Source organism: Rhinolophus sinicus, linkage group LG16 (genome assembly GCF_036562045.2).
Source record: "Rhinolophus sinicus isolate RSC01 linkage group LG16, ASM3656204v1, whole genome shotgun sequence".
Lineage (NCBI taxonomy): Eukaryota > Metazoa > Chordata > Mammalia > Chiroptera > Rhinolophidae > Rhinolophus > Rhinolophus sinicus.
Genome location: NC_133765.1, coordinates 28,701,280 through 28,724,791, shown reverse-complemented (window position 1 = coordinate 28,724,791; position 23,512 = coordinate 28,701,280). Strand labels below are relative to the sequence as shown.

The 23,512-nt window shown below is 47.3% G+C and overlaps 1 protein-coding gene across 7 annotated transcripts in view; it reads right to left on the bottom strand.

Annotated features, from left to right (window-relative positions):
• NOS1 (nitric oxide synthase 1) overlaps positions 1-23,512 on the bottom strand; it is a 156,183-nt gene that overhangs the window by 31,980 nt on the left and 100,691 nt on the right. For all 7 annotated transcript variants that reach the window (XM_074321125.1, XM_074321123.1, XM_074321122.1 and 4 more), the window contains exons 4-13: positions 16,915-17,043; positions 15,455-15,600; positions 13,776-13,938; positions 12,880-12,971; positions 9,707-9,848; positions 7,263-7,402; positions 5,844-6,018; positions 2,680-2,781; positions 1,040-1,234; positions 527-612 (exon numbers count right to left, since the gene is read on the bottom strand). In XM_074321125.1, coding sequence (XP_074177226.1) covers positions 527-612; positions 1,040-1,234; positions 2,680-2,781; positions 5,844-6,018; positions 7,263-7,402; positions 9,707-9,848; positions 12,880-12,971; positions 13,776-13,938; positions 15,455-15,600; positions 16,915-17,043 — 1,370 coding nt within the window. The remainder of the gene's footprint in view (positions 1-526; positions 613-1,039; positions 1,235-2,679; positions 2,782-5,843; positions 6,019-7,262; positions 7,403-9,706; positions 9,849-12,879; positions 12,972-13,775; positions 13,939-15,454; positions 15,601-16,914; positions 17,044-23,512) is intronic.

Genomic DNA, 23,512 nt, shown 5'->3' with positions numbered 1-23,512 from the left:
GTAGCACAGTGCCTGGCACTCAGCATTCATTTGTTGGATAAATGAATGAATGAATGAATGAAGGAGTGAAATTAGAGTTCAGTCCTGGACAAGAGCACTCTCTAGGCAGTGGTGTGTTGGAGCCAGTTCATACCAGCTCCTCTCTACTATGGGTTCAGTAACTTCCTGTTGGTAGCTTGAAATTGGCCACAGTGGGAGTATTTACACCATAGAAATTGGCAAATGTTACAATTATTATTACTACTCTTAACAGTCTTATTATTAGGAAAGCTGGTTTACTGACACACCACTGCCTCCAGGATAAGAACTTATGAAACTGGGTGAGGAAAGTAAAATTGGGAAGAAGTGTTGTCGTGACATTCACATCTCACACTCTGAGGCAAAAAAGGCGTGAGGAAGTTGGAGAAAACAGAGAAATCCTATCACAGAAGAGGTCAGAGGCACGACCATCAGCCCGGCCTCCTTTTCTGGGGCTCTGTGAGTTTTGGTGGCACATGCATCCCTCCACCTACATCAGGAGACTTACTCTGCCAGCTTCTTGAAGCCGATGGCTCTCCTCTTTGTGGGGGTCCCGTTGGTTCCTTTCCAGACATGGGTGTTCCAAGGGTCAGGCTGGGAAGAGAGGACCGTGGTCATTGCAGTGAGGAAATCTGGCTCCTTTTGGGAGATGCTCAGGGCACCTGCACACTTGTGGCTGCCCAGCCATGCCCACCCCTCAGCCCTTGAAGGGAGTGATTCTGCTGGTGGTGACCACAGGGGTCCTTGCACAGAGTGGCTGGTCCAGCCTCCCTGCACTGTCCTGTTAGACCTTCCCACTCAGCCATCGGTCCAACACTTTCCTTGGGACCCCAGACTACTCATTTCATCTCCATTCATCTTTCTTCTAGGGTTGTGCTGTCCAGTACGGTAGCCACGAGCCAAGCATGGCGATTGAGCCCTTGAATGTCCCAAGGGCTCATCTGAATGGAGACATGCTCAAAGCATAACACAGGCAGGTATTGAAGACTTAGTGCAAAGGCAGGCAGGGAGGGGGCAGGACCTGGTATTCGAAGGAAGGGGTGAGTCGGTAGTTGAGCATCTCCTGATGGAAAACCGGGGTGATGCTGCCAGACATGGGGGGCACAATCCACACCCAGTCGGCAGGGCAGCCCCCCCGGCAGCGGTACTCATTCTCCATGTGCTTAATGAAAGACTCGGTGGCAGAGTGGTGGTCAACAATGGTCACTTTGTCACTCTGTGGGTGGAGAGGGGACAAGAAGTCAGAAGGGAAGAGACGCTGGGGTATTTCAGGACTCCCTCCCCCACAGAGCAGCGTTTCCCAAAGGGCGGTCCTGGAGATGATTTTAGTCAGTGTCAAAAGCTTCTCTGCATTTCTCTTTCCATCCTTGCGAGTATATCCAGGAGAAAGTCTCCGTTTGGTGCTGATGTATCTTTAACGCTTCTCTTGCCCATGTCCCTCTCCCCCTCCCCTCTCTTTAGTTTAACAAGAAAGAGGAACCTCTCTCATCTAGTGAGAATTTAACAATGTTGTTTTGTTATTCTGTGTGTTTGTTTGTTTATTTAAATCTATAATTCTCTTCTGTTTATGGCAACTGATATTGGCTCTCCATTTATGGCGGTGATACGGAATCCTCTTAAAAGCACATTTTTAAGTAATAAAGGTTTAAAAATTAAAACAAGTAAGTCACAGCAGAGGTGAGTGGGCTGACTGTCCCCATCACCCAGCTGGTTTGAAGTCAGATGTTACCCGAGCGGCACTTTCCCGCTCTGCCCCCAAACCCTTGCCTCCTTCCTGCACTTTTCTTTTCCAATCACTCATCTCACTCTCACCCCTGCTGGTGTGGCTCCTCAGTCTTCATACCAGTCAACCAAACCACGTTCCATCATTTTCAACAACTGAAACCTCATTCCTCCATGACTGAGAGGGAAGTGGGGGCGGGGACGGGGAGGGGGGGAGTTCTTTCCCCAGACCCCACCTCAACTTGTCTTTTCCCTGGGATATTCCTCAGTGTACCCATTCTCCCTACTCCTGACGTGGAGACCTATGGTTTATTTTCACATCTGCCCATGACTGGATATGTTCGTTCTACTGTCTGTGTGTGGCTTCCACGTCCATGGGTGAGGATCCAGCTTCTCAGACGGGCAGCCCCCAGAGGACAGAGTGGGTCTCAATCACAGAGCACGAGTTCTATTCTGTGGGTCTCCTGGTTTGCCCAGGAGAATCCTGGCTTCTGCCCATTGTCCCAACACAATTATGAGTGGTGTCCCTCTTTTGCTCTCAATGATACATTTTATAGCTATCCTACTAGAATACCATTCACCACGGGGACATGTACATTGGGTGCTCATATGCGTCTGATAATGACCACGAGGATTTGTCTGTTAAGCAGTAGCCTGAGTCCCTGAGAGGGGGCAAGACACAGGATACCTGCCATCTTAATTCCAAAACATCATAAGCGGCAAGTCACCCCTCCCCCCATCTATTCATCTCTTCCTCAAACGGTCCCCACCCAAGATCCACAATGGAGAGGAAAGCATGCATAACTGGACGTAGACCTCACTGGTGGACACATCCCCCCACAGGCAGTTCCTGGCAGTTAGGAATCTCGACCTTCGGCTTCAAGGCTCTGAAAGGTTTAGTTTCCCTCTGAGGCTGGACAGCCTGGATCCTGGTGCTACCTGGAAGCTGTAGAGAACTGCAATGTTGATCTCCACCAGTGCCTGGTCCTTCCACAGGGAGGATGTCTTCCTCATGTCCAAGTTCATCTTCTTGGCCACTTCCTGAAAGGGGGAGGAAACAGACTCACAGGCGGGAGCACCTCAAACTAAAGAGAGGCAGGGCTAGCTAGTGTCATCAGTGAATTTCTCAGTGCATCAGTGAATCAACTCATTGGCGGACTGATGAACTCAGTCACTCTGCAGATATTTTGATGGATTTTTCCTACTGGTCGCAGGAAACTAGAGAGACTTGGTCAGCCCTTTTATTATCGTGTGTACCTTCCAGTGGGGAAGAGAGTTAATATTGGGATCAGTGCTAATTCCTAGGAAGAAAATAAGACAAGGAAATGAGATGAGGAGGGATACAAGGGCAGGGATAATTGAACCAGGATAGTCCGGGAAGGCCCACTGGAGAGGTGGCACACTAATGAGACGGACATGAGGAGGAGAAGCAAGACATTTGCAGATGGAGGGAGGGTAGGTTCTAGGCAGAGAGACAGCCTTGAAAGCCCCTGACTGGGAGTTGGGGCTTGCACCATCTGAGATACACCAAGGCCAGTGTATATAGAGGGTGGTGAGCCATGGGGAGTTGGTGAGAGCGAAGAGCAGGAGTGGATCATGCAGGACCAGGAAGGATGTGCCCAAGAGCCAGGATTTTATTTATTCCAAGTGTGACAAGAAGTGTCTTTGTGGGGTTTTAAGCAGAAGTGTGAATCTGGGAGTGACATCATCTGCTTTCTAGTATGAAAAACTCCCCTCCCAACCTGCTCCACCCCTGCAGGGGCTGCTACTTGCAATCTAGACCATGGATGTTTTGAGCTCATGGGGACACCTGCCTGACTCCATCTGACAGAGGAAGAAACGGAGACTCAGCGGGGTGACTGGATTTGCTCAAAGTCCATACAGCCAGTTGACCTGGGAGCTGGAGCCCAGGAAGATGCATACGCCCAAGACCTGGGAGCTGCTCTCCAACCAGCTGACTCCTTTGGTGAAATTATTAATACTTGGGAAAAACAAACCCTGACATTTATGTTACAGCTCAAGCTGAAGTAGGAGCTGATGTCAGGCGTGGGGAAGACCTAATAGCAAATTCACTAATTGGAGCCTTGCTTTTTCACTCACTCTGTCAATTCTAGTCACTTGTGGGAACCCAGGTCTCATTATGGGGCTAGAATGTGACAATTTCTCAGCTTTGGGCAAATCGCTTCCAACCCCCAGCTGTCAACATTTGTACATAATGGCAGCTGGAATTGGAGGGCCCTGGTGGGAGACAGTCTCATTTAAGTTACCCAGTGACTCTTTGCAATCGGAGTGGAAGCAGAGACCAGGAAAGCAGACTTATTATTAAACTCACTTTTTGAGGCTAAGGCATTAAGTTCTGCCTGGGGTCTTCACAGTGACACAAATGCAGCAAGTGAGACATTTGCTGCTTTACATAAATACATATAAAACTTGAGTTATTTTATAAAAGAGGAGAGTGTGGATAGCCCATCATGTTACAATTGTTACGTCTACAGCATTACTTTGGTTAAAAGAATAGAAATTAGTTGCAGGAAAAATCCAAAAACCTTGTAGGGCTTAAAAATAATCCCCAAATGTGACTATAGCCGCATCTATAAAAATTGCCTGAAATGTCTTTTCCTTTCCTGCCAGAAGGTTGGACAGCTCAGTGGTTGCTGAGAGGAATCTTCTAGGGAGCTTGGGAGAATGCTGAAGCCTAGGCCCACCCTGCAGTGGTTACATCTGAATCCTGGGGAGTGGGACGTGGGCATCACAAAGCTCCCTAGGCAATTCCAGTGTATCGCAAGGCTGGACCTTGGCTTCTGTTTTCCAGGCTAACACCTATGGAATTTTTTAGAAATTGAGATATAATTGACATATAACATTGTGTAAGTTCCAGGTGTACAAGTGTAAGGTGTTGGTTTGCTACATTTCCATAATGCAATACGATTGCCACTGTAGCATTAGTTAACCCTTCTGTCACCTCACATAACACTGATTTCTTTTTTGTGGTGAGAACAATCAAGGTGTCGTCTCTTAGCAGCTCTGAAGTTCTCACACAGTATTGTTGATTACAGTTACGGTGCTGTGTATTAGACCTCCAGAACTTACTTATCTGCGGGACTTAAACAACGTCCCCCAGTTCCCCTCCACCCCTCCCCCCACCCCGCAGCCCCTGGTGGTGACCACCATTCCCTTCTGTTTTGACGAGTTCGGCTCTTTTAGAGTCTACATATGAGTGAGATCATACAGTACTTGTCCTTCTGTGTCTGACTTAGCTCACTTAGCATAACGCCCTCGAGGTCCATCCATGTGCATATCCATGGATTTTCACAACATAAACCCAACGCTTGGTTCGCAGTCCTAATCTTGACTCTGTGCCTTATTTACTGTGTGACGTCGGCCCAGCGCTCAATGTCTCTGTTTCTCTGTGCCCTATTTTGAAACAAGGCCAACTACTGCAGACCGTTATTAGGAACAACATTTGCTGATAAAACCAGAGCAATCCCGATGCTTTCATCCAAGTTGAGTTCCAGGAAGCACTTAGCCCCAGCACTTTTTAGTAGATAAGGATGACGCAGCCCAGGAGGAAAACAGACCCTCCACGGAGAAATGGACATGGTGGGGAACCACTGCGAACTCTCCTCCCTTGGTATTCAGAAAGCAGACAAAAACTGTCCCAAGTTCATGGGCCATTGTCAAACCCTTCTAACAGAGTTTGACACTGAGAGGCAGTGTAGCAGAATGGTTATGAAATAGGACCATAAAGCCAGAATGGGTTTGCATCACAGCTCTGCCATTTGCTTGCTAGTGGTGTGACCTTGAACTTGTCATTTCATCCTTCCAAAAGGCTCCGGTTTCCTTATCTGTGAAAGGGGGATTTTCATATCTGGAAGTTGTGGTGAGGATTAAACGAGCATGTTAACACATGCAGAGTGCTTTGAACAGTGCCTCACCCACAGTATATTAACTATGAGGGCCAAGGATGTCTCTGGAATTGCCAGGGGTTTCACTGGAATGGCAGGTTCTGTTTTAACCCCAAAGCTCGGTTGTGGGAAAGGACTGCTGAGCCCACTTCCTCTGCCCTGTACTTTCCTATCATGGTGACTAAGGAAGGACCTCACCTCTAGGATGTTGTACCGAGAGTTGTCACAGTAGTCGCGGACACCAATCTCTGTGCCCATGTACCAGCCACTGAAAGGACAGGCGCTGAACTCCAGGCCGCCAATCTCCAAAAGCATGTTGGCCACAGCGGGGAGGCCATACCACTTTAGCCCCAGGTCCTTGAACCACTCGAACCTGTGAAGAGCAACATAGCCCAGCTCACTGTGGGGCAGAAGTCTCACAGGTGGCACACACATGGGTGAGATAGTCTTAGTCTGGGGATGCTGAAATGCCAGCGACTGACTATATCAGAACCCAATTCCTGGGCTCTGCTTCAGACCTGTAGAATCACAGGTTCCAGAGCTGGGACCTGAGAAGAAGCATTCTTCACATGTTTCCCAGGTGATGTGGGTGGATGTCCAGGTCTGGGAACCACTGCCTTGGGCTCCTGTTTATCTCCCAAACCCACTCTGAAAGTTAGTCCAGGAGAAAGTGAGGTCCTTCCTACCTCAGCACCTTTGCACGGCAGTTCCTTCCTCCTGGGAGCTTCTCTCTTTCTTCTGTGTCTTTTCAGGTCTTACCTACAGTTTAATTCTCGGCTAAAATGGTGTTGAGTCTGGGAAGTCTTCCCTGATGACCTGTCTGGGTTGGGTCAGGTGACTTCGTGCCTCTAAGCACCATAAAATTTCTATTGCACCACTTTATTGGAATTAAGTGGTTATTTGGGTAATATTAAAACTTTAAAGAAAGACAAGATCCCACCTTGTACTTGCATGACAAGGGGGATTGCATGACTCACCTGGCTTGCCTCATTCTAATCTCAGCCCTGATCTGGATCCTGCCTTTATTTAAAATTGTGATATATGGTGCATCATAGATTTTTTTTAAAATTATTTTTCATTTTTTCAAAAAATATTGCATTAAAATATTATTTAATCTCGATTACTGTGTTTTTTGGCACCTGCTTCAATTTTGCCCTCCAGGCCGGGGCCTCATTGTGGATTTCTTTCATTCTTACAGTGCAAATTCTGCTTGTGTGGCCGGCCCCAATCCTTACAGCTCCTTCCTGGCTCCAAATTCCTTTAGGACTTGACCCAAATCAGGTTATGTAAAAATGTGTGTGCACAACAAGACAGTAGGTGCTTCTGCTTATCCAACCCTTAGGGCTGGAAAACAAGCAGGTCCTGGTTAAATGCTTAGGAAGGGATTGAGGTAGGAGATTATAATACAAAAAAGATGGCAGTCCCCCGGCTCGTCAAGAAGGAGTTATTGATTCTTGGGGGGCCCAGTCTGCCCAGATGCCATGGTGGGGATTGGAACCGAGACCCCCTTTCTGCCTATGTCGAGGCTAGAAAGAGAGCCAGGGGAATATTGGGACGGGCAGAGTGGGTACTGGCAAATCCATTCAGCCTCACCCACCCCATGCTAGTCCCGCTTACTTGGGGTGCCTAATGGGCACTTCCAACACCAGCTCTGGAGGAATCTGGAAGAGCTCAGGGTCATTGCCGTTGGCCTGGAGCAGCAGTGGCAGGACATCAAAGCGGCTTCTCGGTGGTTTCCAACCTTGCTGTATGCAGATCTGCAACCAGACCCGGCCAGGTCAGGCCACCAGGCCCTCCAAACACAATGGTGATGGGGAGCAGCAAAGACCCCAGGTCAGGCCAGCCGGCAACCCCTTCTTCCAGAGGCTCTGGGCCAAGCGGCCTCCTTTATCAAGTTCTCCCTGATATCACCACGTAACTAGTATCACACCTCTCGTGGTTCCACAGGACAGAGGGCAAACCTGTCCCCCAGCACCGCACCTACTTTTGGTTTCTGGGTCTTCCCTGCCCACTGGGAAGCCCTGAAGGGCAAGGGGTGCATCTGCCTGTTGCCTCATTGGCAGCACCTTCACACACAGGACCTGGCACACAGTAGGTGCTCACCTGGCAGCGTTTGCATTGGGTGCCCTGAGATATGAAGAAAATCTACTGAATTTGATGAGGGCGGATCTATTAGAATTAGTGAATAAAATGCATCTGTTAGAGCAACTGTCCAATCGAAATATAAAGTGAACCACACAAATAATTTAAAATTTTCTAGTGGCCACATTTTAAAAAGTTTTAAAAAGACCAAACAGATGAAAGTAATGTTAATCATATATTCATTTAAAAATATATATTTTAATTTCAATAATATGGAATTATTAAATTAGTAGTCATCATACTTACATTAATTATAGTGATATTAATATTAATTTATCAATACTGTATTAACTATTAATATCAACACATTTTGATATATTTGAAATTAAAATTAAATATGTAATATACTTATTAATCTAATAAATACATAAAATATATAAAATGTCATTAAATGTATTAAATATCACCATTAACTTATTAATGATAAATTATTCAATGTTATTAATATTAATATATTTAACATAAAATTAAATATATTTATCAATCCAATATATTAATTTATTGATAAATATAATAGATTTGCCCAATATTATCCACAATATTATTCTTTCAATATGTAATTAAAATAAACTATTAGTGAGATATTTTCCACTCTTTTTTTTTTGTTCTCTGTCTGGGAGATCGGGTATGTATTTTACACTTACCCTTGTCTCAATTTGGACTCACCACATTTCAAGTGCTCGCTAGCCACATGTGGCCAGTGGCTGCCATACTGGCTAGAGCAGAGTGAGAGAGTTTCAAAAGATACAGTTATATGGTTATGTCGGGTGATTCTTTCTGCTGTTAGTAGAAAGAGGAAGCATGAACTTATGGGCTTAGGAGAACATGTCCTGTCAGTGAGGCTTCTGGGGACAGAAGGAGGGGAAGAAGCTGGGGCTTTTATGTTCTGGTGGCCATGAGGACAAGGTCAGCCAAGTATACAGTTAGCGCTCAGCCAAGTGGAACAGAGAGTCTGGCTGAGTCTAAAATAGCACAGGTGTGACTCCTGGTTGCCCTGGTGATAGCCCCCTCCTCAGGATAACAACATTTCAATAAGAAAAAGCACATGCAAATAGTCAGCAGCGACTGAGGGAATGGAATAGCCCTTGCCATGCCAGCTCCATCCTGGGGGACCTACGGGGGTAAAGTTAGAGGGGGGTTTGAGGAAGGGACAAAAATGATATCCAACCGTAGCTGAGTGGACGATCAACAAAAGGGGGAACCAGGTCTGTGTGCCTGAGATCGCTGCAGGCAGGGGGTCTGCCTGTGTTGTTTCTCACGGGCATAAATGCTGTGAGCTGCCGTGCTTAGCCGTGCTACCTGTCTGCACCACCTGGAAGGAAACTTGGGTGGTGCTGCTCATGTTCCTTGTGGCTTTTAGGAATTAACTGGGGCTGCCAGCAATTGTGGCGGTGCTGATACCACAGGGAGTCCAGCCCACCCAAAGCTGGGTTGCTGGGTAGAAGGGTTGTATGAACAAATGAATGAATGAATAAATGAATAAATGATATGAGTCTGACATATTAACCAACTCAGAAAAGGTGGATGTCAGACATAGCTTCTACATGTCAGCTCCTCTCCTCCAGGTGAGAGGCAGTAGGTCTGTACTTCCAGCTTTCCCTCTGTTCCTGTATAGCCTTGGATAACTCATTTGGCCTTGGTGAGACTCAGTCTACCCATTTGTGAAATGGAGCAATGGTTCCCATCATGAAGGTCGGACAAGGTAATGGCATGAAAATGACCAAATGACCAGCTGTAAAAGAACCAGCTAGACTGGGGGCAGCCAAAAGGAAAAGGAGACCTGGGGAAGAATAAAATGCATCCCATTTGTTGCTTTCCCTTAGTTTAATGATACCATTAAACTAAGAAAAGTCTGTAAATAAAGACAGTTTGGAGGGATGAGAGCCCGGGGGGTGGGGGGGCAGGGTAGGGGCACGTACCTCTGTCAACTCCACACTGGCTGGATCCCCCAGGATGGAGCCGTCGGGCTGCTTGTAGCCAGCATAGCGAATGAGCTGGGAGTTCCAGACTCGGAAATCATGCCTGCTGTCGATCCTCTGGGGAAATATGGTGATGGCAGACCTGTGGTAGAGAGAGGACACGTGGTGTCAGGGCAGGTCTTGCACTTTGGGGACACACTGGGAAAGGTGTTGCCCAAGCCAATGATGGCAAGAGGCTCAGGGTGGGATTACAGCTGAGCCAAGGTCCCCAGGGCCATGGGGCAGGTGTTGGATGAGAGGGACCTTGCCCTGTGTCTCCATGGGACCACTGGTCTGAGGAAGGGTGAAGGACGGGAGGCCCCAGGTCAGCTTGCTGAAGGAAGGAGAGTGCTTCTCCGATGGGACTTTTAAACCATCTTGACTTGGGCCAGTTTTCCAGGGAGTTCTTTGGCAACAGGTCATCTCCAGGGAGAGAACATCGGAGCTGCTTCCCTTTAAGGATGCACCATCAATTTGTAGTTCTGGTCTTTCTCCTAACATCATGACCACCATCTTTAATTCTTGCCCGATTTGCACCCCCTCCCCCGCCGCTGCTCCCCATACGACACCAAAGTCTATATAGACTTACAACTAAAAAGAAATCAACTTCCATATGTACTCATATTTATTTCCTTTAAAACTATAGAGCCCCACTGGCCTCGCCTACCTAAGTAGGCCACTATGAGACCACACACCGTTATTAAGTTGTAGAAAGACGTTGCCTGAGGGAGGCACCTAGCTGGCGCCCTGCTCTCTTTTTGTTCAAAGGAGATCAGCAGTGTTAGAAAAGCGTTAATGATGGTTAAGCACCAAACGGAGACTTTCTCCTTGGCATCATCATCAGGATTCCAAAGAACTGAAAGGAGAACGGCTTTTTCATGATGTGGTTCAATGTTAGCTCATTCCGGGAGCTCCTGCCACATGGACTCACCAATCCCAGCAGTGGACGGAATCCCCGGCTATGAGAGACACGATCCGAGCTTGTGTCAGCATGGTCACATTTGGGTCCAGCCCGTTGCTCATAGATCTTCTCCCATACACATCCTGCCCCTGGAACTTTGCCTTGCTGCCCCCTTGGCTGAAATCCCCCTCTGCGGTCATGCATCCACATGCAAGGCCTGACTTGAATCCACTTTCCCCACAGAGCACCCCCTGTCTCCTCATCTAGTTCTCAAGGTCTTTTTCTCTGAGCACATTTAGGTCTTACAGTCCACCCAGGACAATACTGCACTTAATAGTTCAGGGGTGAGTCTAGAATGGGGCTCAAGGTGAAAGTCACACAGAACACAGGTGCTCTTAAAAATCTTAGCAATGTCTCCATATTGAGGATGGACACAGAATGAGTCAAACCATTGGTTTTCCCTCCAGCAGTAGAACACATTGCTGTTTCTTTGGTTGGGCACCAGATAAAGAGTGTTTGTGTAATACATATATTTTAAAAGTATGTTTAGAAACACCAGAATCACACATAGTGGGGTGGGACGCTTCCTATGTGTGTAGGAACCGAAACCAACGGCAGAAATATAACACATTTATGCCTCTCTCGTCTCCTGCGTGCATCTCCTACGCATAATCTCATTGAATGGCAGGTGGAATGCCCTGCCCTGTTTAAATTCTCTCTCTCTCTCTCTCCCCTCTCTTGCCTGCCTTCCTCTTCTCTGTTTAGATTATTTCTATACACAGTATATATTCTCTCATGGCTTCTCACAGTGTCTGGTGTGTGTTTTAAAACATTTTAAAAAAAGAATCTCCTCACTCTTTTATTTAATAGAAGATCTTATCTTCATAGTCCCCAATGGGTAACTGATAAAAGTGGAGGTTCATTGCCCGTGAGCCTCCTCCCCACCCCAATATCACCTGGTCACAGCAACATTTGAAAACGACCAGAATGGCCCAAAGAATCCTTGAGGGCAACACCTTGACCCGGCCCTCCTGTCCTCCTCAAGGTATGCAGGATGTTTTCTGAGGGGTGAGGTCTTTTAGGACAAAGATATACAGTTAAGCCTTGAAGGATGCAGGGTTTGGGATACTGACCCCTGGTGCAGGTGAAAATCCACGTCTAACTTGTGACTCCTCCAAAACTTAACTACTGATAGCCTACTTGACTGGAAGCTTTTCCAATAATATAAACAGTCAATCAACATGTTTTGTATGTTATATGTATTATATGCTGTATTCTTGCAATAAAGTAAACTAGAGAAGAGAAAGCATTATTAAGAAGATCACAAGGAAGAGAAAACACATCTACTGCGTTTCTTGGGGAAAAAAAATCTGCCTATAAGTGGGTCCTGGGCGGTTGAATCCAGTGTTGTTTAAGGTTCGCTGTAGTGATTCCCCGTGTAGGCCCGGAGCTTTGGTTCCAGACACTTTCCTTACTGGTAGGCTCAGCTGGCAAACACTGTCGCCTCCTCAAGGAAGAGAAGCATGCAAGAAAACCCATGCGAAATGCTAACAAGCATTTGGGGATGAGCTCAGTGCAGCCTGGAGACGGGGCTGGTCCTTGGGAGCTGGGCACAGATGCCAGCACAGGGCTGAGTGAGCAGGATGAAGGACTGCAGCCGCCTGTCTGTGGGGGGGCCCCAGCTGTTCCTTTGCCGCTGCTCCTCTCAGCTGCGGCCTGCCAGTGTGGAAAGCCACCAGCTCACACCGGTGCCATCCTGCCTTGGCTTTGCAGCTGGGTGGCTTTGTTCTTTGGAGGGGACCAAAGGAATCCAAAGTGTGGCCTGGCTTGGTGGAACCTGAAGGAACGGTCCCCACAGCAACGGGAAGAGAAACTGCCTTTTACACAGAGCGGGGATTCAGAGGTGGCTCCAGGCAGCAGAGCAGGAGCTGGTAAAAGCAGGTCACTGCTGGCAATGGGATTTCTCTGATTCCTGGGAATGAGAAACCCCTTCCTGCCCCCTCCATGGGTGATAATGAACTGTGGGTTGAATGCGATTTTGGTGGTTGTAGCTTTGCAACCCACACAGGAGTGTTTCTCCCAGAAGAGATGGAACACCGAGGGTGGAACAAGGATGCCAGGCCATCTCTCCCAGCTTGGCGCATCTCCCGGAGAGAAGAAGGGGTGCATTTTCAGACCCAAGGGTCGGCGCTGGGGTGACATGAGACTCCCCTCCCCCAAGCGGTCAGCTCACCTGAGGTTCCCCTTGTTGGTAGCATACTTGATGTGGTTGCAAATATAGTTGAACATGCCGTGGGCCGTAGTGCAGTCTCGGGCATCGAACACCTGGAAGAGGTGCATTGTGGGATTGGGGGCCTCCTCCGTCCCTTCTTCGCTCCCCCAGGGCCGCTTCCCACTGAAGAGAGGCCAGAGCTCACGCCAGCGGCTGCCCCACTGTAGTAGTGAGATGCTCACTATTCCATCAAACCAGGAGAAATCCCCCTCCAAGTAGGCATGGGGTGTAAGTGAGGTGGGAAAGGGGTGGTGGGTAAAGGAGAGACTTTCCGTAGGCTGGTTAGAGTTCCTGTTGGGCTATTAGGGATTAAAAAAACTAAAGCAAAAGTCAAACAAATGAGCTTGGTAACTAATCTACTCCCAACTTGAAACGATTCCCCACAGAAGGAAGTCATGCCAGGGGCCACAGAATCTGATGTTTTCAGGGAGTAGGCAGATAATACAAAGAAGCAAAGAGAGTAGGTGTACAACAAAAGGGGAGTGGTAGGGTCTGCAATAAACTGGAACGTATAAGCCCTACCAAGAGACATGCAAATTCATTAAAAAAAAGAAAGAAAAAGAAAAAAACCAAAACACTGTTGGCTGAATGAGACACAACTATTAGGTTGGTGCAACAGTAATTGCAGTTCAAAAGGTTAAAAATAATTGCAAAAACCGCAATTACTATTGCACCAACCTAATATAAACCAGATTTGCTCATAATCTGAGAATTTGGGACCCCATGACCACCATCTGGTAGTTCATCATGGACTCCAGGTGCTCTTGGTAGAAGCTGAGCCTTTTTAAAGCTCACCCCTCCTCTCATCACCCTCTCCACCAAAGGGATTGTCCAAGTATCTGAGCCTCACCACCTACCTGCAGCTTGGACCACTGGATCCTGCCAACACAGCGGGAGGCATTCCGCCAGGCGTGCTTGGCTCCATAGATGAGCTCCGTGTCTTTGAGCTGGTAGGTGCTGGTGGTTTCAATCTCTTTGTTCACCTCTTCTAGCCTCTCCATGTGGGCTTTGGAGCCAAATCTGAGTGAGGAGGGAAGGGACACGGGAATGTCACCTTCTCTCCAAAATTAGAGGTTGGTGGAAAGTGCGAGCTGCTGTTCCAGGAGGCCAGAAGCCATAGAAAGCCCAAGCTGATTTCTGGACACAGTAGTTCAAGCATAAAGCAGAGACTGCAAATTCAAATGCCCACCAAGGCCGAGCCGTAACTGAACGGGGACTGCAGCAAACAGGTGAGCCCATGCCTGGTCCAAAGGGGACAAGTCACAACTCGGCTTCAGCCAGTTGTCACCTGACAGGCATGGGGGCCCAGTGCTGCCAGATCTTCTTTCAAAAGAAATTGGAAATCTGATTTTTAAAGAAAATGCTTCTAATTTTATTTATTTATTTTATTTTTATTTTTTAAATTTATTGGGGTGACAATTGTTAGTAAAATTACATAGATTTCAGGTGCACAATTCTGTATTACATCATCTAGAAATCCCATTGGCTTCTAATTTTAAATGATGGCAATGAATTTAATTTTAGAAAGTTAAAAATAATATTATGAAAAATTTCAGGCTTTCAAAATGGTATAGAGAATAATATAATATAATGAACACCGGAGCCTAAGAAATAATAAATAACTAAGAAATAATATTATAGTTCCCTGGGGACGACTTTCCCATCATAGCCTACTTTCTTTCCAGAAGTGATTGCTATTTTGAATATGACATTTACCATTCTCATGCTTTTACTTATACTTTTGCCACATGGGTATATATCCCCTAAATCATGGACAGTATTATGTTGCATGCTTAAAACTTTTATATAAATGGTGATGTCCTCAATGTATCCTTTTACAACTTGTCCTTTCTTTCTTCCGCTCAAAGTTATTTTTCAGCTTCATTCCCATGAACATGCAGAATTCGAACCCATTCATTTTTCACAGCTGTATAATATTCCAGGGCAGAAAATACCACATCTTATTTACAGATTCTCCTGTCAATGGAGTTGTGGTGGTTTCCAGTTTGTTCTTTAATTTAAATTTTTTTCCTATTATAACAATGTTTCAATGAACATTCTTTTAAATTAAATTTATTGGGGTGACAATGGTTAGTAAAATTACATAGGTTTCAAGTGTATAATCTATAAAAATCATCTATGTATCACATTGTGTGCTTACCACCCAGAGTCAGTTTTCCTTCCATCCCCATATATTTGATCCCCTTTACCCTCTCTTACCAGCACCCCTCCCTCTTACCCTCTGGTTCAGTGAATATTTTTATGCATGCCTTTTGTGAACCAGGGTGAGAGTTTCTTTAGGGTACATACCTAGGCGTGGAGTTACATGAAATGTTTCCAATTTAAACAACACTTTGAAGGCCAAATAAAAACATCGTGGGTGGCCAGATTTGGCCCTTGGGCCACCAGTTTTCAACCTTTATATATGGTAGGCAGAGGAATTATGCTTACGCCTTGGTTCAATTGTCTGCAAAACTTGAGCAGACGTCTTTGTCCCCAGTACTTAGTAACTTACCCCGAGTCAATAAAAACTTGCCTTTTAATTGACGAGTAGTACTGATCAATAAACTCTTTGGCAAGAGGGAAGAGCTGTTCTTTTGTGCGGACGTCTTCAGGCCTTCGCACTTGCTGCGAAGCGTGCATGATGGAGCCCATACAGATATGCTCGCTGCATCCCGTTTCCTGGAGGGAAAACAGATATTTGGGGTATCACTTGGTTCTACCCAAGTGTGGCAGGTTTTGGGTTGCAGACCTGGATCTGATGTTCATGGTTTACAGGGGCTTTGCCCTAAAGGGGATTGCTCAATACCAGCTTCAAATCATTGTTGGAGGTGGCCATTAGCCAAAGTAAGGGATGCAAAGCAGCATTTAGAGGTTCTGGAAGTGTTTGCTTGACTCAGCTGGGGGAAGAGCGGCTTTCTGACTGAACCACTGGCACTGTGTGCCAAAATATGGTCTCAGCCCACGTTGATCAAGAAGGATTTAGAAGAGCGGCTACAGTAGCTCGTTTGAACACATCTATGGTACTTTGATCACAAACAATAGCCCCAATTCTTCCCCTCCCTGTATTCACACCTTTTGCAAGTTGACTTTACAGCAACTCTCCATCATGAGGTGGCATTTATTCCCTCACCCCTTGAATCTCGGATGGTTTGGCCAGTAGAATGTGGTAGGGGTCACACTTTGCTGACTTAGAGCTTAGCCCTCAAGAGATCTCGTATGCTTCTGCTCATTCTCTTAGAATCCTGCAAACACCACGTGAACAAGGTCAAGCTGGCTTGCCGCAGGATGGGGAACCATATGGAACAGAGTTGAGGTATCCCAGCCAGGGCCATCCTTAGCTGACTGCTAACAGCCTACCTTAGCTGACTCCTCAGATCACTGCAGATACATGAGGTCAACTGAGATCGGCCGGACCACCCAGCCAATCCATTGACTTTTGAAAAAGAGTAAGTGGTTGCTGTTTGAAGCCATTAAATTTGGGGGCAATTTGTTACACTACAATAGCTAACTGATATAGCGTGCCTCCATGAGGCCCATTTTTAACAAAAATTTAAAGCAATACATTGTTGACTGTTAAAAATATGATACAAAAATTTAGAGGACACACTGTGAAAGGAAGGAAGAGTTTGCTCAATACTCCATCAGTGGTCAGACTGTGAGAGACAATGTATTCAGAACCAGCAACACCCCTTAGATTCTTTTTGGTTCAAGGTACACAAATAAAAGTATTTACACGAGTGACTAAGTGTCCAACAGTAGTTGTCAAACCGGGAGGTGAATTTCCCACCCAGGGGACAGCTGGCAATATCTGGAGACATTTGTGGTTTTCACAACGTCAGGTGGGCTACTGACATGTGGTGGGTACAAGCCAGGGATGATGCTAAACATCCTATAACGCACAGGACAGTCTCCCCAACAAAGAATTATTTGGCTCCAAACATGGATAGTGCTGAGATGGAGAAATCCTGGTCTACACCCTCCTGAGACACTCACCAACGTGCTCTTCAGGTGGAGAGTGTCCGTGAGAACTACGTCAGTCTCCCAGTTCTTGACCTTGAGGAAGCGGGGGCACTTGGAGGGGCTGCCATTCTTTGGGGGCGACTGTTTTCCTGAGGCAGGGGGCTGGAGGAGGGAATGAAGATGGGACGTTAGGCTGGGTCTGGAGGACACTGGAAAATCGTCGCTAGTGGGGCGGGCAGAGGCGCTGGTCTTCCTGGAATCTGCTCCGAGTTCCCAACTGTGTTCACAGAGAGAAGGATCTGATGCTCCCTGGTTGACATGTGCAAGGTGGCTGGGAATCTGATTCCTCCACCTGTGCAGGAGGAGGCGCCGTGGAAGAGCCTTTCGGGTTCTGTTCTGGGAGTGGTGTCAGGGACTCTGGGCGGGAGTGTGTCTCAGCTGCCTACCACAGGGTCTGGCACATAGTAGGGACTCCATGAATGTTTATGGAATGAATACATGACTAATACATGACTAAAGGACACCATTAGCCTCTCTGAATAGCAACAGCTCCCAGGACTGAGGAATCAAACCTGAGGTTGATGGGTCAAGTTACTTGGAATCTGGCCCTCCCTGCTACAGCTCAAACTCACCATTTCTAGCAAGTACTGACAAAACAGAAGGTTACATTACTATAATAGAAAGGTTGGAAGCATAGAACATTTTCCTGAAATTTCAGGTTTCTGTCTCTCAAAACTGCCAGGTGTGTCCCTGCCTCAGGGCCTTTGCATGTTCTGTTCCCTCGGTCTTGAACACCTTCCGTCCTCCACTTCTCATCACCTTTACTTCACCTCTGTAGTAAAATTCCCAGTCGGTGAGGGAATTATCCTGACCAATGCTGGCTCCTCCATTGCAGACTCATGGATAAATATCACATTGGGTCTTGGGTGTTCCTGAGTACTTGTCTACCTGCCTGGGCATAGGTGTGCCCATGCATCAGACAAGAAGCCTCAGTCACTTAGCAACTGTAAGGGAGAGGTAGCCCACATGCCCTGATGTGACTGCTGAGCAAGGGAGGGGAGAACAGCCGATGTTTAGTGACACTCTGCTGAAGAATAGAGCAATGGGCAATGACCTTGAGGCAGGGCGTTCATACATTCAACTAGCATTTATTGGACCCCTACTATGTGCTAGGTGTCGTTTGGCATTGGGGACTATGGTGAACAAGATAGATGGGGTCCTTGCCCAGAGCATTATTGTGGGAGAACTAGAAATAGTAAGTAAATGAATACAGGAACATATAATTTAAGGTGGTGATAAGAGTATCATCAGAGGGAGGTGATGGTGGAGGGGAGAAAGGCAAGTACAAAGGTCCTGAGGTAGGAATGGGCTTGTTAAGTTCAATGGACCAGCAAAGAGGCCAGTGTGGCTGGAGCATAAGAGTCAGGGCATGTGCAAGGAGATGCATTCAGAAAGGAGGCACGGTCCACATCTCACCAGCTTGGAGGAATTTAGGTGGGTGAGGGAGCTGTGAATTACCATTAAATGGGGCAGCAATCACAGCGAACTCTGAAAGACTACTACCGAAAACTAGCATTCAATGAGCACTTACTTACTGTGTGCTATGTACCAACCTTATCATCCCCATTTCACAGATGAGGAAAACTGAGGCACAGAGAGGTTAGCTAAGTCATCCAAGATCACAGAGCTAGTAAGCTGGAGCCACGAGTCAAATCCTGGCAGTCTGGCTCTCAAACCAGGCCCTTAACTGTTTGATAATCCTGCCTCTTGGCCTTTGTGCGTAATTTACTCATTTGTTCATGCACTCACTCACTTATTGAGTATCTCCTATGTGCCAGGCAAGGCATCAAGGGCCAAGGCTACAGTAACAAACTAGACGGATGTGACCTCTGCCCTCACGGAGTTCACAGTCCAATGGATGGTGGTGGAGGGGACCACAACTGAATGACTCATAATTGAGAGCGATGGGTTCCAAACATGGGACTTGATGGTGTGTAGGGGACTGTGGAAGCACACAGAAGAGGCACTTGACCCAGAGCGTTCGACTTCTACGTCAAGATCTGAAGGACAAGTCGATGTTAATAAAGCAAAGAAGGGGGAGCAGGGTCTTGCAGGCAGAGCGAACAGCTTGTGCAAAGGTCCTGAGGTGAGAGGCATACCATAGCTGTCTTTCTACCTCTGTGCTAAAGCAGCCATGCTGCCATGCTGGAATTGAAAAATCAGAAGGCAGGCGAACAGCACTTTATTAAAGATAACTCCAGAACAGCGCAGGGAGCGATGGCAGAGAACAAATGGAGGGTGCTATGACTCACGATGTCCAACTCCTCCATGCCCTGGCCAGATCCGGTCATCCCTTGTGGGTCCCATCTCACTGCTGGGTGCCACCATCCATCCACCTCTGCACGCCACAGGTGGGAGGTGACCTGTACCTCCTCTTCCGTATCTGCCCTACCAAATCCATCTCTCACTTCCATCCACTTGAGCTTTCTAAATAGCTCTAGAATCCATCCACTCCTCTGTCCAAGCCACCATCATCTCTCACTCGGATGACAGCAATCATCTCTTCAGTGTTAGCCGTTACTTATTACAATTGGTGTTATTATTCTGCCAGCACTAGTACAACTTCTAGTATTACAACTACGACTCTTGTTGTAGGTATTAGTACTACACTACTACGACACTGGGAGCAGGAGCAAAGGGATTTGCATGAGTTCTTCCCCTCGATCCACGTTTGCACTTTCTATCCTGCCAAACTCTTAAATTATTTTATCCGTGTCCCCAGGTGAAGCCATGTACCAACAGCCCCACTTCCTTTGAAGGCCTGGAAAGTCATGCTAAATACTTCTTCAGGCTTCTGTCTCCACTGCCTCTCCCGGCAGACATGCAGGTGATGGAAGTCACATCTGGGCAGGCCTTGGTTATGACAAATTCCTCTGATGGGGCTGACAGCCTGTACCCATGAGCAAAACCAGTCCTACCTCGCCCATGTGGGGAGGCACCCAGCCACCCTCCCTAAATACTAGGCATCACTCAGCCAGTGTAGAAACTCTCTGGACCATCAACATTAATGTCCTGGAGGCTGAGAGGCAGCCGGAATGGGGTGGGGAGGATAACAGAGGTGATGGTGGCCCAAGACCTACGGAGAGGGTGGGAGGGCAGACATGGGTGGGGAGCACAGGGAAGAGGGAGGAAGAGGTGTGGGGTGTGGCCAGTGGGCGGTCAGCAGGCAGCTTTGATTGGCAGTGAGCAGAGGGAGTGAGCGAACAGGTCTAATCAAAAAGGCCATCTGTTGAGGTTCCAGATGTGTGAGGGGTGGTCATTACAAGCCAAGTAATTAGGGGCCTGAGTGCCAGCCGTGCCACTCTCCACTCTGGGCTGGGCTGAACTGCACACTTGAAACCCAGCATTAGGAGGCCTCTGGCAGGGCTGTTGTACTTGGGGCTTTGATGTTTTAATTAGCCAGCAGTAATATTAGATGACTCAGGAGGGGACAAATGGGAGATTAATATAGCAGTCAGGGGCCCTGCACGGGGGATGCAAATGACTTTTCAGAGTGGAGACTGAAGTGCTTGGGTTCAAAATGCAGATTAGTGGCACTTGTGAGTTATTATGCTGGGGACAGAGCACACGTGGGCTTTGGGCTGTGGCTACATGTGTCCTTTTCTGGATGTGTGTCCACGGTGGGTCATGGAAGCTTTTCTGGCGGCAGGAGACGCTGACTTGATGTAGTTGGTTTTGTGGGAAGGTGTTCTAGGCTGCCTGCTCCTAGATTTGGAAAGAAGGCTCTGAGTTTATGGCATTTCAAAGGCTGTGTCAACACCTCTTTGCTTCAGAGCCTGCCAAGGCCATGAGGAAATGAAAGGACATTTCCTTGACAGCCAAGGTGAGGGCATGTCAACCTGGGGGCTCTGAGCCAGGAATTCACGTTTGTAGTATTTCTGATACCCTGATTTATTCTCCCCTCTCCTTCCCTCTCTTCTTTCTCTTCTTCAACAAATACATAGGGAGCACCTACTATGTGCAAGGGACTGTGTTCTAGGCCCTACAGTGGTCCCCACTCTCCTCCCATAACTAGGAGAAGTACCTTACAGCTGTTGCTCTAAAGCAGGGGTCTGCAAACTGCAGCCTGCAGGCCAAATCTGGTCAGACTCCTGTTTTGGTACAGACTATGCGCTAAGCATGGTTTTTCCAAGCTTGTTAAGTTAAAAAAAAAAAAAAAAATCAAAAGAAGAATGTTTCATGACACATGCAAGTTATATGAAGTTCAAATTTCAGTGTCCATAAATAAAGTTTTATTGACACACAGCCACGCTCATTTGTTTCTATTTTGTCTGTGGCTGCTTTTGCGATATGACAAGGCAGGTCGTTGTGATGGAGACCAAAACTGTGTGGCCCATGGAGCCAAAAATATTTCCTATCTTACCCTTTTAGGAAAAGTTTGCAGACTCATGATCTAAAGGATTGAATTCCAGTGGTTGAACTCTAAATTATTTTCCATTCTCCATCTGCTGAAATGTTGCTGTATTAGAGAGCTTTCCTGATCATTTGTGAAAACAACAACGCCCTGTTACTCTGCTTCCTCACCACCCTTACTATGCTTTATTTTCCTTCATAGCACTTATCACTGCTTGCAGTTGTTGTGAGAGTATATGTATTTGCATATATATATCTATATCTCTATAGCTTATGGATTTGTATATGTAGCTATGGATATTCAGATACATCCCTCTGCCTACCCACTGTTCACTTTGCTGTATCTTCTGCTCCTACACCAGTGCCTAACATGTGGTACATGTTCAACTAACATTTGAGGTTTGCTGTGGACTGGACTGGATCCCTCCCAAATTCATATGTTGAAGCCCTAATCCCCAACATGACTATATTTGGAGACAGGGCCTTTAGGAGGTAATTAAGATTAAATGAAGTGATAAGGGTAGGGCCCTAACCGGATAGGATTGGTGGCCTTCTAAGAGGAGGAAGACACATCTCTCTCTCTCCTTCTTTCTCCATGCACACACAGAAGAAAGGCCAGGTAAGGACACAGCAAAGGTAGCCGTCTGCAAGCCAGGAAGGGAGCCCTCATCAACTGTGACCATGCTGGCACTGTGACCTCAGACTTCTACCCTCCAGAACTGTGAGAAATAACTTTCTGTTGTTTACGCAGCCCAGTCTGTGGAATTTTGTCATGGCAGCTGGAGCTGACTAATATAAGGTCTAAACGCATTTCAAAATCGTGGAGTCTGTTACATAGTAAGCCAGAGACTTTGGTCTTGATTTAGTAGAGAATGGAGAACCCCTGAAGCTGCCTGACTGAGGGGGTGATCTTATCAAAGCTGACTTTTGGGAAATAGGTGACGGCAAGACTGCAGTGTGTGGGGCCGGAGAGGGTGAAGGCAGAGAGCCCTGGGGGGGTCCTGCAACAAGGTAGGTGAGAGGCCACGAGGGTGGAAAATACAGCTGTCGTAGCAAAGGGCAGGGAGGGAGGAGAGGGAGATCGTGCTGCAGGAAGCAGGACGAGCGCTTTGCGGTGTGAGAGAACGGGAAGGAAAAGGATAAAGTTGACACTGACGCAGAAGCCTCCAGTCTGAGTAGGTGGGAGCCTGTCGCAGACGTTGGGAAAAATAAGGAGCAGGAGGGAGGGGAAGGTGGAGGGAGGGAGGATTTTAAGGCAGGAAGACCGACACCATCCTTCAGCATCTGGGAGATCTAAAAAGAGAAGCCAAGCACCCTGCCCGTCCCCAGGTAGAGGCTGTCACCACCAGGAGCCTCGCAGAAACCGGGGCAAGAGCATGACAGCAGGGAGGGGGGCACCTGTGAGACAGAACATCTCAGGAACTGTCATGGGTTGAAGTGTGTCCCTCCCAAATTCCCATGTTGACGTCCTAATCCCCAGTACCTCAGGTATGACCTTAGTTGGAGTGTTTTTAAGGTCATTAAGTTAAAGTGAGGTCATTAGGGTGGGCCGTCATCCAACAGCATTGGTGACTCATAAAAAGGGGAAATTTGGAGACAGACATGCATCTAGTGAGAATGCCATGTGAGCATGAAACTAGCCATCTATGAGTAAAAGCCAATCAGAGGGGCCTGGAGCAGACCCTTCCCTCATGGCCCTCAGAAGGCACCAACCCTGCCGACACCTTCATCCCAGACATCTGGCCTCCAAAACTGGGAGACAATCAATGTCTGTTCTTTAAGCCCCCCAGTTTGTGGTGCTTTAGGAAATGAATCCAGGAGCTAAGGCCCATACTTGTACAAAGCAAGTAGTTTCTTATTCTTTCACGGCTGGCACCAACCACAGCTCCTCCATTAGAAGCTTGCAGCCACCTGCCCCGCTTGGCTTGTCCTAAAAGGAGGGCAGTGCACTGAGGCGGAGCCGGGCAGCAGGTCATTCATACCGGGGGCCAGATGCCACACACCGTGCCCTTAGCTGCCGTTCCCGGCAGCACTGTTCCAACCTGTGGGCACCACCTCTTCAGGGCAGCAAGTTCAACCCTGGACCAGGACCACAGACCTGCAAACCAGCAGGTACGCACCCATCCGTGCAATGAAAAAATTGCTCCTTATAAAACTTAATCAACTGTGTTTAGTACCTCGGAGTATAATTTCCTTGTAGTGTATTCAAAGCGGTGTT